Below are 12463 nucleotides of genomic sequence, written 5' to 3' on the forward strand. Positions count from 1 at the left end.
CTTATTGCGAAGTGCTGCGAATCGGTTTTTTCAAATCGAAAGGATGTTGGTGTGTAAGGATATACTTAAAGTTAAAACAATTAAACTGGTAGCTAAGTACATACAGTGGAAAACCTCAGTTATCCGGATCCCACTTATCCGGATTCTTGGTTTAAACAAACTATGGACCTTGCCGTATTTCTTTTTAAAAAAATTTTTATTCCCGGGGTATCCAGCACCCCTTGCCACCACCCCTAGCACTAGATGTTGAAGTGCTAGCCAAAAGAAAGACTAAATTTTATTGGATTAAGGGAAAGGCACCTGACCTTCCGCTATCACAGCAAGGTCAAGAGCCCTATGGCTGGCTGGGCAGCCACTGTGGGAACATGCTCCCCTGAGACAAGCAATTGCTGAACGCAGCAGCGAAAACTAAGGCGACAGCGTAGCCAGGCCATAACACTACTGTAAGGAACACCCCTTTTCAAAGACAGCAAATAGGCCAGACGTTTGTAAACAACATTAGTACACCCACTCATTCCATTAAATGTGGAAAACACTAACGGTACAAAAGAGCCCATCTCAACTTCTCTGATCCTTTGCTCATATTTTCTGCGTTTCTCCTTCTCAAATTGCCGATACAGTGAAGACACTGGAGTGGTGTGGTACGATGAAGCAGTTGGGTTGAAAACCTTGACATCAAAAAAGTCCTCAGGTGTTGGCCACTCCAGAACCCATCAGCTGAGACGTCCAAACGAGCCCCATCCTCAGCAATTGCCATTGAGTATGTGAGTGTTTCACCTGAAAGGGTCTGTAATGAAGGTTCCACACATGTACACACACCAGAACACACTTCTGATAGGGCATCAGCAGTAAAGTCCCTTAATTCATTATGACTAAGGGTGGGATAACCACCAGTGGGACAATTCATAGCATGAATCCCTTACCACAAACACACTGTGTAGGCAAACCAGATGGAAGCCACCCATAGCGCAAGCAAAGTGCATCACACCGTATTTCAGCAAACTGCCTCCGTTAAAAGCCTAGCCCAGGTGGGGGGACAAGATCTCGATGTCAGCAAGTGTATGGGGATCCCGGGTGGGGCTTGACATTGATAGGTGCAGATCCTATCTCAGAGAGCCCACGTGCTCACATGGGCGGATGGTGATAAGACTATTAGAAATTTCACTGAAATATGAAAAGATTTGTAAATCTCGCGGAGTCGAAACCTCTACTGTTATCATCACGTATCATCAAGTATATATACTGGTAGTAATCATAAAGTGTATGCCTCATGTACACGTGCGCTCTGTCAGTAACTGATAGTTGTTAGCCACTCCCTCCACATTGCCGATGCTATCAAAGCTGATAATAAAGATCGAAGCTTTGCTGTAAGTCTAATCTTTGACACGGTATGGACCAGCTACAGAGTAACCGAAAGGAACTTGAACAGTTCAGAAAATCAGAATATGGTACGTGTAGTAAAACACTTCGCTGAGCATTTGCAATTGGTTCAATTAAAGGGTAGGCGGTGCCAGTATCCGGATATTATTTTGCCCCTGGGTACTTTAGGGATCAATACTTTTCAGACACATGCAATCGTTAGGGTTGGCAATCAAAATACCAACCCTTAGGTCACATAAACTTAATTATCATTCTCCTGTACTCAAAATAGCAGTGCGGGAGGGTGGATTTATATGTATATATTTGAGATAGCTGAATTTAAGACAATATATGTCCAGCAAATGTAAGGGAAAGATGTTATCTTACTTTAGTGCGACCCATATTAGAGTATGCTTGTGTAGTTTGGTCACCCTATACTATGACTAATATTGATAAACTAGAAAGAGTACAAAGGAAAGCAGCAAGATTTGTATGTAATGATTACTCAATGTACTCTAGTGTCACTAACATGTTAAATAGGATGCACTGGACAACACTTCAAGTTAGAAGGGAAAACCTGAGACTGATAATGATCTACAAAATTGTTAATAATCTTGTTGAAATTGATATAGGGAACTCACTTATCAAGAATAATTTACCCACCCGAGGACATTCAAATAGATTTAAGCAACTATTTACCAGAGCTAATTCGTTTAAACATTCCTTCTACCCCAATGCAATTAAACTGTGGAATAAATTACCAGATACTATAATTAATTGTACAACATTACAAAACTTTAAAGATCTAATTAACTGTTAATAATATATATTTGCACAGCACACTACACCTTTATGTACGTTTACACTTGCTTGTCGAGTCCTGTACATTACATATAATTAATTAATTAATTAGCTACTCAAAATGCAATTTTCTTAGACTGCTGTAGCAGGTACCAACTATAAAAGGTGCTAATAGCCATCAGTGGTGCAGGTAAAAAAAACAAAAAACTAACGATGCGGGTAGGGGTGAAAAACTAATAATTAAATTTATGTGGCCTTATTGAAGAGTTTTTTGGTTTACCCTCCCATCCAAAAGCCACGTATGCATACTATAAAACTGTTGATGTGATAGCTAGCTGTATGATCAGGGTTAAGTTTTAGTAGTTTTCTTTGATTTCTCTATTGAAAGTGATGTATTCTGGTAAAGTATTTAAACATCATGATATTATTGAAGTCTCATAGGTTAAGTAGGCTTCAGGTTTACTTCACGCTCGCTAACATGAATGCAACAGAAAAGACAAGATATTGTTTGCTTTCTTACATACTAAATTGACACATGTGGTGACAATAACCAGTCAAGTTGACAAAGAAACTCTTCAGCAAGACTTACAATAATTGGCTAATAAGTGGTTAATGATGTTCAATCTGAATAAAATTAATGTGAATGAAGTTCTACACATCTCACTGAAGCATATCATCAAGTTGTACCTATATATTATACGATGAACCACTAAAACGTGTAAACGAATGCCTATTCAGATTGACTCCTCTGACTTGGTCAGAGCTTATTAGGCATTGATCATAACATGCTGATTATAATTTTATATCACCGATAGCCTTGACGCGCACCATTAATTTTGGCTGCATATCCAGCTCTCATTCAGACTCCATCTTTCACTGCCATATATATAATCATTCTAACTTAAAGTATTGTAGCTACTAAATTATTGCATGAGAACTATTACTTTATCATAACACCAATAACTTTTAAAAGCATACTGATGAATCTACCCATCCCCCTAGTGTACTCTCTGTACCGTTGCTGAATATAATGAATGATCCCTTAATAAAATTATTAATCCTTACAGCTAACAGTATTCCACTACTGAAGGATCTCTATCAACACATCACTCCACAATATGCTGCAGACTGGAAAGTGATAGGAACACTACTGGGTCTACCCAGTGGAACACTTGATATCATACAACATGACAACCACCACAGAGCTGTCCCTTGTTGTAATGCCATGTTGAAGAAGTGGCTTGAAGTGGACCTCTCTGCTAGTTGGAGTAAACTACAAAGTGTCATCCTGTCACCTGCTGTGTCTAGTGATCAAGCTGCTGAGAAAGGTGACTGACTATTCTAGTAGTAACTTGCTAGTTAGTGTATTGTTATAGTTGTTACTGACGAAGGTGTAGCTAGCAAGGTGCAGCCTGTCCATCATGACAAGTTAACTGTCAAAGGTATAGTGTGTAGTGTATTCCATGGTGCGTATACCTTGCTGTATGTCCTGTAGGAGTTGAGGCAGTCTCCATGTTATCCACTAGGGTTGCCACAATTAATTCTCAAGCACAGTTCAGGGTTGACAAGGATACATGGCCACCAGGTCAGTTGCACAACTTTACACCACTTCTACTAGTCCATCATGAAGGACAACAGAGGATAGACCAAGCTGTTGAAGTTGCTAAACTAGTCCACAAAGGCGATGTCACTTCACTAGTTACTGAACAGTTAGTCCACACTAAGCTAGAAAACCATGCTACACATGTTGGCAAAGTGACTAAAGAGGTAATGGAAATTTTAGCCCCTCTGGAAGAAAATGATAACCCACAATTTATTTTGATTGAAGGTGCACCAGGTATTGGAAAGTCTGTATTGTTACGTGAAATAGCTTACAGGTGGGGTAAACAACAATTGTTACAAAACATTTACATTGCTATTATTAGTCTGTCTACGTGACCCAATTGTTCAACAAGCTACATCATTCAGTGACCTTCTTCTATCATTTTGCAAGGGAGACAGGAGAGCTAAAGAAATTGCAGCTGCATGTAGTGATTTCTTTTTTGAAAATGGTGGAAAACATATGCTTTTTCTTTTTGATGGGTTTGATGAATTTCCAGAACATCTACGAGAAAGCAGTTTAATTGGTGAGATCATAAATCGCAACATTTTACCTCTCTGTGGATTAGTAGTGTCATCTCGTCCACATGCCTCAGTGATCCTCCGAGAACAAGCAACCATCAAAGTAGACATCTTGGGTTTTACTGAGAAAGAACGACATCGCTATATTGAACAGACTTTGAAGGGACAATCGCAAAGTATTGCAAAGCTTACCCAGTACTTGCAAGATCATCTCACCATCAGCAACCTCTGCTTAGTGCCATTTAACATAGTAATCCTGCTTTTCCTGTTTAAAATGGATATTACCCTTCCTAGTGATTCCAGCACTTTGTACCATCACTTCATCTGTCTCACCATCTGTCGACATTTTGCCAAATATGGTCATCCACTGAAAAATAACATCAAGCAGCTAGCTGACCTGCCAGAGCCATACAGTAAAATAGTTAAGCAACTTTCAAAGTTAGCACTGCAAGCACTCAATAACAACCAACTTGTTTTCACCTATGAAGAGATCGAGGCTGCATGTCCAGACATCATAACTACCTCTGAGGCTATTAATGGGTTTGGCTTGCTACAAGCTGTACAACATTTTAGACTAACAGGGAAAGCAACAACATTTAACTTCCTCCATTTAACTATTCAGGAATATCTAGCTGCTAACTATATTGTAACTGACCTTCGACCAGATGAAGAGTTTCGTCTTCTTTGTGAGCAATTCTGGAGTGATCTTCATGCGAACATGTTCTCCATTTATGTTAAACTCAGCAAGGGACAACGATCTTCCTTCAAGAAATTCCTTTCTGGAGGAGACAATAACATCACCATTTCTACTGAATTCCTTTGTGACCAACTAAAATGTTTCCGACTATTCCGCTGTTTCCATGATGTGCTAGACTATCATATGTGCAAATCCATCGAAGAGGCAGAGATTTTTAAGGAGAAAAAAATCAACTGTAGTGGCACTATCCTATCAGCTACTGATCTCGAGTGTGTGTCACTCTTCCTCACCTCCTCTTCCCACAAGCAATGGGTGGAGCTTGACTTGTCTAGCTGCTATATCCAAAATTGTGGCCTCTATATTATCCACAAATATCTCAACCAGAGTGACATCACTATCACTAACTTGTGGTTGTATGATAATGACCTTACCAAATCATCCTCCTCCTTCATCAGTGACATCGTCCTCAGCTGCAAAGTAGAAGTGTTGTCAATTAGTGGTAACAGCACAATTGGGGAGGGAGGGAAGCTCTACACCATGTTGACCCATCCCTCCTCTATGCTAACAGGATTGGCCATGGATGATTCCTCATTATCCTCCATTGCAGCAAGAACACTATTCACTGCAGTAAAGTATAGTAACAAATTGAAGGTGCTCTACACTAACCACACTGGCATTACTGATGATGTGGCTGAGGAAATCACTACAGCAATAACCACCAACAAGTCATTAGTAAGGCTGAGGATGTGGGACAACCCCATTAGTGGGGAAACCACTGTTACTATATTACAAGCCCTGAGAGGTAACATGACTCTACAAGAGCTAGTTGTTCCCAGTTATCCAACAGCAATTAAGGACAGGATTACATCTATAGAACAAGAAATCAACACAAAGAGAAGAAGTCAAGGAATACAAGATAAGCTAACAGTTATCTGATGGTAACACTTTCAGTAGTTTATGTTGTTTTACTATTCTACACCTATTATCCCAACACACATGTGTTGTTATTTTATTGTAAAATTTGATAAGAATTGTTTGATCAAATATCAATGGCAGATTTGTTAGAATAATGTAAACTTCCTCAACCAAACTAGGTTTCAGCAATCTTTTCTTTAATCTACCTTTACAATCAAAAACTTTGGACCAACCTACTCAAATCTACTGCAGTGTATATAACACAAAGTCACTTATGCATTACTCAGGTGCTAGCAGCCAGTGAAGGAAATCCTCCTGAATTTATTAAGGAGCAATACCTCACAAGAGGCTGTACCATACCTCACTGGTGAATATGTGGACTCTTAAATTCACTTTGAACCTGACCAATCAATTATGTGAGACACGAACAGTTGACATTACTAGCTATGCACAACACACTACACACAGACTGACACTGACAATCTCTCCTGTACAATTCTCTAATGCTGGTGAGTACCTGTCTGAAAAATAGGAACTAATCACCAGCAGTTAGCTTAGATACATAATATGTGTTACGTGTACCAACACACACACTACACGCAGCCACGCACACACTCATGCACACACTCACACACAGATGGAGGTGATTGTAGGCTGTAATACTGTGTGCAAGGTCCATCAAGTGTTCAATGCTAGGGAAATAACTGGACAGAAGTCACATAATATTGTTAGATCTTAGTGTTAGTGTTTATTAATAAAGAGGTATCCCTGACACTACACACACACACACACACACACACACACACATATACTCAGTGGCGGAGGAAGTAGTTCATATGAGGGGGGGCTGGGCTGACCCAGACTTATTTCTATAGTTTGGTAAGGTGAGACCAAAAAAAAAAAAAAAAAAAAAAAAAGGTCGCAACCAACTGACAAGAGCTTTCCACCTCACCAGCTACCATTTCTAGCTGATAAACTACATAAAAATCCTTTCATAGCTCGCTACACACTGACTACTTTATTAGAGTGACTGCTCTATTAGAGTATCTCGATCTTTATCACGGTTTTCAGCCCCACTCCAAGAAAGATAATTTCGGTGTGATATCATTCTGAGGGGGGGCTAAGCCCCCCCTCAGCAGACCAAGGGGGGGCTTTAGCCTCCTAGCCCCCCCCCTTTCCGCCGCCTATGCATATACTACCTATACACACCTCTTCTTGTCATTATGTGATCGTTGCAGTTCCTCACTCAGTTTACCACATTGACTCTCTTGTTCCTGTAGTTGATGTTGTATGGAGGAGACCTAATCTTCACTTGTGTAGTCATTGCCCTTCTAGTGACCTCGAGGCTCCTATCTGTGTAATCCTTAACCGACTGCATTTAATTCAATTCTAAATCCTTGACTTGATGGATGTGAGCAGTTAACTTTGCACAATTCTCTAACTGTGGAGTAAATACTGTACAATTCCATATTCAATTGCAGCAACAAACCTTATTGCTAGCCACCTCTCTTATAAGACCATGGCCACCTCATTAAAGTGACCATGTCAAGTAGGTCCTAAGATCATGACCCAGGGCCATAGCCAGACTTTTATCTGGGTAGGTTCTTTTAGAAGAAGAAAAGTGGACCTTTTTATATGACATGTTTCAGATTATATTATGGTGTGCGCACCCAGTATGCAAAGCATGCTGAAACTAGGGGATCTGGGGGCATGCCCCCCCCCCAAGGAAATGTTTTGAAAATAGGTATTAAAAGGTGGCATTTTAGTCAATAAATAACATTTTTTTAGGTAAGCTGAAGACCAGTGATATCTGGAAAAATACCTCTATACTGCTACTGTAATTATACCATCTGCACATGCATGTACCTAAATATAATATATTGGAATGTCACAGTGAATAAGAATGGGAAAGATTGAGCACTCTGCCATGATCAACAGGGGCAGTGGAGCAGAACAAAGGGTGTCTTAAATAATGAAATTTACACATTGCATGGAGTTGAAGCATGGATGCTATTCTTGGGCTCTGTATGGAGAGGCTTGTCCACCAAAATCTTATATTTTAATGAAAGCTCGGTTTAGACAATCTACATGTAAATTAAGTAGCTTTTAAAAGAAAATGTAATCGTGACTGTTCTATTAGAGTGATTGTTCTATTAGAGTGGTTGACTGCTCTATTAGAGTATCTTGATCTGCATTGCATTTAATACAAGTACTGAATAAGTTACTTGGAGCACTTAATTTAGCTTCTTATTAATGCTATCTAGTAAACTGTAGCTAATGGACTTTTGCTCCTGAAAATTTGGACTTGTATACTAAAATTATGGACCTTTTTACTAAAATTGTGGACCTTTTTACTGAAATTGTGGACCTTTTTTCCAAGAGGGCGGTTCTTCAGAACCCCTCTGGCTACGAGCCTGTGACCTCATGAATATGACCACCCATTATAGTGACCATTGTTGGGTTACTTTATAAAAGTAATCCATTACTTATTATTACTATTACTCACAATAAAAACTATTACATATTACTCATAAAATAAACTTAAGTAACTATTATAATATTACATATTATATTACTTTGTGTTAAGCTGTCACGTGCACAACTACCACTTTATCATGTGACATGATCATGTCATCGAACAAAAATGTATTCAAGAGAAAGCAACTGGTCAGTAAGCTTCATTCATTTATTTGAGGTAGGCTTCGTTACTTCATTGTGGCTAGGCGTTACTCAGAGGATTAGTAACAAGATTAGTAACTTTGTTACTTGTACTGTTGTAGTAATAAAATTTACTTAATTATTTGAGTCGCCCGTTACAGTAACTTCATTATCTAAAATTAGTTAGGTAACGTGTTACATTTGTAAGTAAAATAACTTGAGTTATACTACTAGCTAGCTTTTATAGCATATTCCATTATATTACTAAGTTACCACAAAAGGTAATAATATTATGTAACGCGTTACCCCTAATGGTGACCATGTCAGCCTCATTAATAAGACCACTTCATTATAGCGACCATGTTTTGTTAAACCATCTGAACTTACTTTGATTTTGTTTTGTATCTGTGTGTTATACTCCTTGATGGAGTCCTACACAGTAATAAATAAAAAATATATATATATGTCAAGCAGTTCCCAAACATAGCTAAGGTGTACTTTATGACCTCATTTAATTAGACCACCTCATTATAGAGACCCAGATCCAATTGCAGAACATGTATAGTTAAGGTGTACTTCATGACCTTATTAATAAGACCACCCCATTATATTGACCATGTCAAATATGTCCCAAACATAGCTAAGGTGTATACTGTTATGAAGAGTAAATCATAAAGGAAGTGGTTACTGAACTGAAAGCTAGGTTTGTTCATGGATAACACTAAATAACTGATAGTCATTGAGTATCAAGTAACTAGTTGTATGTTAGGGTTGGTATGCTCCCAGTATTCGACTTTAGGGCACATGTCTAGTAATTTCCCCGAGTATTCAACTTGACGCAAAAAGTAGTATTAGCATTAGAGTTAAGGTCTGGTTCAGCATTGGTTTCTTCTTCACCTTTAGGTTACATTCTTCTTACTATAGTACAGGAGGTTGGTAGCTAGCAGTGGTATATAGCACAGTGGTTAGCACACTGGCCTACAGTGGTTAGCACACTGGCCAAGTACACCAATGGTCCGGGTTTGAGCCCCGGATAAGTTTTGTGGTTTTATTTGTTTTAGTACCAATTTTTGTCTAAGTTTTACTGTCAGTTCAATAGCCGGTACAGCTTTTTGAACTGACTTTCGGTTCAGTATCCACTGCAAATATAAAAGAGAGAGCCTACTTGTAACACATGATTACTGCCAACTTTCTAACTTTTTCCATCTATCTTTTTTGTTTTTCAGCCCTTTCCTGCCCAGCACTGCTGTCTTCCTAACTACTCTCAGCAGCAAGCAGAGTCGATTTGAATGCCATCTTTTCCTCATTCTAACAATGCTTTGATGTGTCAAAATTCAAGTGCAACTATCCCCTCCCTGCTGCACTCTTCCCTTTCCCTACCGCTTCTGGTGGACTGTGTTAATGTACTGTGCATATTACATGCAGAGAGAGTGTTTAACTACAGTATGGGCCATGGCCCAGCCTATTATGCTAAATATTTTTGCCTATTATGCTTTTGAGCAGTGCTCAAAAATCAAGCCTATTATGCTCAAAATTATGCTTTCAAAATCAAGGCTATGCTTGAGAAATGACTATTTTATTAAAGCACATTAGTAAGTGACTGCTCTATTAGGCCAGATAGATTACTTGTTTTTCATCCACAATAATTTGGATTTTCCTGTGGGCGGGAGGTCATTTTCCTTGCATTCATCTCAAACAAAATACTCCTAATCAAGCTGTCTGTTACTACACAGGTTAGCCAAAGCCTTTTAAAAGCTAATACTTACTTACATTTTGCTACTGTTTTAGAGCTGAAACAGACATTTGCTGGGCCATAAAATGATAGTGAGAATTTCCAAATCTTTGCAACACTTGTAATGATTTGATTGATTGGTATTTTAGACTCCATGCAATCTGCTACAGCCGTTCTTCCTTGCAGGAGAAACATTACAACACAAACATACAATATAGGCTACAAAAACAATGCATAACAACAACACAAACTAAACTACAACTACTTAGCTAAAGCACAATAACTACAAACAAGACAGTAAATATGAAAAATAGTCATTGCAAAAAAGATTATGATGACGCCTTGTAATGATATCATGGAGGGAAGTTGGCACACTGTTCCTGGATGCCTTATGTCTGAAATAACATTGTGAAAAAGTCATATTGTACCGATATGGAGCCACAAAAAATGGCTTGACCCTGGTACATGTACAAACACAACGGAATTGGATAAGACACTGTAGTGGTAGCCACTGCAAACACTGATATAACTGCGAAAGATGGTCGTGATCTTGACGATTTAAATTCATTATCATATGGACAGCTCTATTCTGGAGATGAACTAGATGTAGTGAAAATGCTGTGTTAAAGAAGGACCCCACATTGGTAGGACATAGTAGAGATGTGAAAGGACAAGAGAATCAGTTAATAGTTTAAGTAGTTGACTGCTTAGATGTTGCTTATGTGAATTAATCAAGTGGAGGTAATATACCATTTTCTTGCAAACATTTGATACTTGACCAGTCCATGAAAGGAACTCGTAGAAAGGGGATAATTATTGCATAAAGCGGCCTTGTGGCCTATGGCCCTAGATCTTGGTGATCACGAGAACATTAGAAGAGTATGATACAGCTACTATGCATTTATTCACGTATTATTCATTTAATATTGTTGCTTCACGTAGGCTTGTGTTAGACCACAGACTCCATGCCAGCATAGAACCATAAACAGATCGATATCCTCTAATACAACAGTCACCTACATGGTTTTAAATAAATACACTAATAGAGCATTCACAAGTTAAGCTGTATGGCTGCTGCAGGCTGCATTTAAATATGGCAAGAAATAACAACCTAGCTTGTTTACTCAGTTGAATCATAGGTAAGATATATTAAAATAATAATATATTTTCTATGGTTGAATACTGCTACTGTGACTACCCATAGATTATATAATCTATACAGTATTGAACCTCAGAAAAGCTCTACAATCTACATACCATGCTCTGTAGCTATATCTACCAGATGATCCATGAAACAGGCAGGCTGCAATATCAGCAGCAACAGGCCAAACATATTGGCTCTATGGCATGTGCTCTATTAGAGTAGTGACGGTTAATACTGATAGTTTTTAAAATGTTCTTATTGCTATTTTTAAGATTATTTATTTTCAGACTTATGGACTACCCCTGGTCCCAAGGGGTTTGGATAACTGAGGTTCCACTGTACATAGATACTGATGTAGTGATACCATATTTATGATTTGCCCTGAGTCATTCCCTTGTCAATACCAGAGCAGGTGATCTTGGTATATAACCACATACATGCAGAACACATGTCTTCATCTTTGTTTTGTACTTAACAAAATTTTGGTGTAAAATAGATGGCTTGTGCATGAATCACAGTAACTTACAGCTTCATGGATACTTATTGTTTCATGTGTAGTTATTTAACAATGGCTTGAACTATGATGCTATTATAATTGTAAGTGTACCAGTTGTAAGATGCTATGTCATGAGTCATGGATCCAACATATAATCATCATCACTGCTGGTAGTAGTAATGCTACTGGATCCAACAACCCTGTAACAGATTGACAAATTATGTTACAGTACAACCTGATAGAGGACTTGCACATGTGATGACAATGACACAGCTGGCAGGTGGCCAGCTTGCAGCAAATCGGATATTATATCAAGGACTTGCAATTGTGTGTATAGAATTTGCAACTATATAAGGAGACAAAGGAGGAGAGCTAAAACAGTAAAAAGGTGTTGAAGGAGATTTTAAAATATACAGTTATGCTGTCCATTGCTCCATACATTATCACTTATTAATTCTCTCATAACACATATCTGCTTAGTTTGTGGACAGCAACAATAGTGTTTAGAATGTCAGTTCACCCTGGTCAAGCCACACAAAT

The 12463-nt window shown here is 38.5% G+C and overlaps 3 protein-coding genes across 5 annotated transcripts in view; 2 read left to right on the forward strand and 1 right to left on the reverse strand.

Moving 5' to 3' along the window:
- The first annotated feature begins 1212 nt into the window (after window positions 1-1212).
- Window positions 1213-4107, forward strand: LOC136266846 (uncharacterized). The gene is made up of 4 exons (XM_066061872.1): window positions 1213-1448; window positions 3228-3488; window positions 3537-3602; window positions 3656-4107. Exons 1-4 carry the CDS (start codon window positions 1391-1393, stop codon window positions 4096-4098), a joined length of 828 nt encoding a protein of 275 aa, XP_065917944.1. The 5' UTR covers window positions 1213-1390; the 3' UTR covers window positions 4099-4107.
- A 115-nt stretch (window positions 4108-4222) lies between these two features.
- Window positions 4223-5914, forward strand: LOC136267484 (nucleotide-binding oligomerization domain-containing protein 1-like). The gene has a single exon (XM_066062649.1). It carries the CDS (start codon window positions 4223-4225, stop codon window positions 5912-5914), a length of 1692 nt encoding a protein of 563 aa, XP_065918721.1.
- A 5829-nt stretch (window positions 5915-11743) lies between these two features.
- Window positions 11744-12463, reverse strand: part of LOC136267820 (uncharacterized) — a 40185-nt gene continuing 39465 nt past the window's right edge. For all 3 annotated transcript variants that reach the window (XM_066062999.1, XM_066063000.1, XM_066063001.1), the window contains exon 3: window positions 11744-12123. In XM_066062999.1, the coding sequence (XP_065919071.1) occupies window positions 12060-12123 (64 nt within the window). In that variant the 3' untranslated portion in view covers window positions 11744-12059. The remainder of the gene's footprint in view (window positions 12124-12463) is intronic.

The sequence above is a fragment of the Dysidea avara genome, chromosome 9 (genome assembly GCF_963678975.1).
Source record: "Dysidea avara chromosome 9, odDysAvar1.4, whole genome shotgun sequence".
NCBI classification, from domain to species: Eukaryota; Metazoa; Porifera; class Demospongiae; order Dictyoceratida; family Dysideidae; genus Dysidea; species Dysidea avara.

Excerpts from the sequence above, each read along its gene's own strand:
- LOC136267484 (XM_066062649.1), top strand. The coding sequence starts at position 4,223 with ATGCTTTTTCTTTTTGATGGGTTTGATGAATTTCCAGAACATCTACGA.
- LOC136266846 (XM_066061872.1), top strand. The coding sequence starts at position 1,391 with ATGGACCAGCTACAGAGTAACCGAAAGGAACTTGAACAGTTCAGAAAA. Across the intron at positions 1,449-3,227 it reads GTTCAGAAAATCAGAATATG|CTAACAGTATTCCACTACTG; the intron begins GTACGTGTAGTA and ends TAATCCTTACAG. Across the intron at positions 3,489-3,536 it reads TGATCAAGCTGCTGAGAAAG|TTGTTACTGACGAAGGTGTA; the intron begins GTGACTGACTAT and ends GTATTGTTATAG.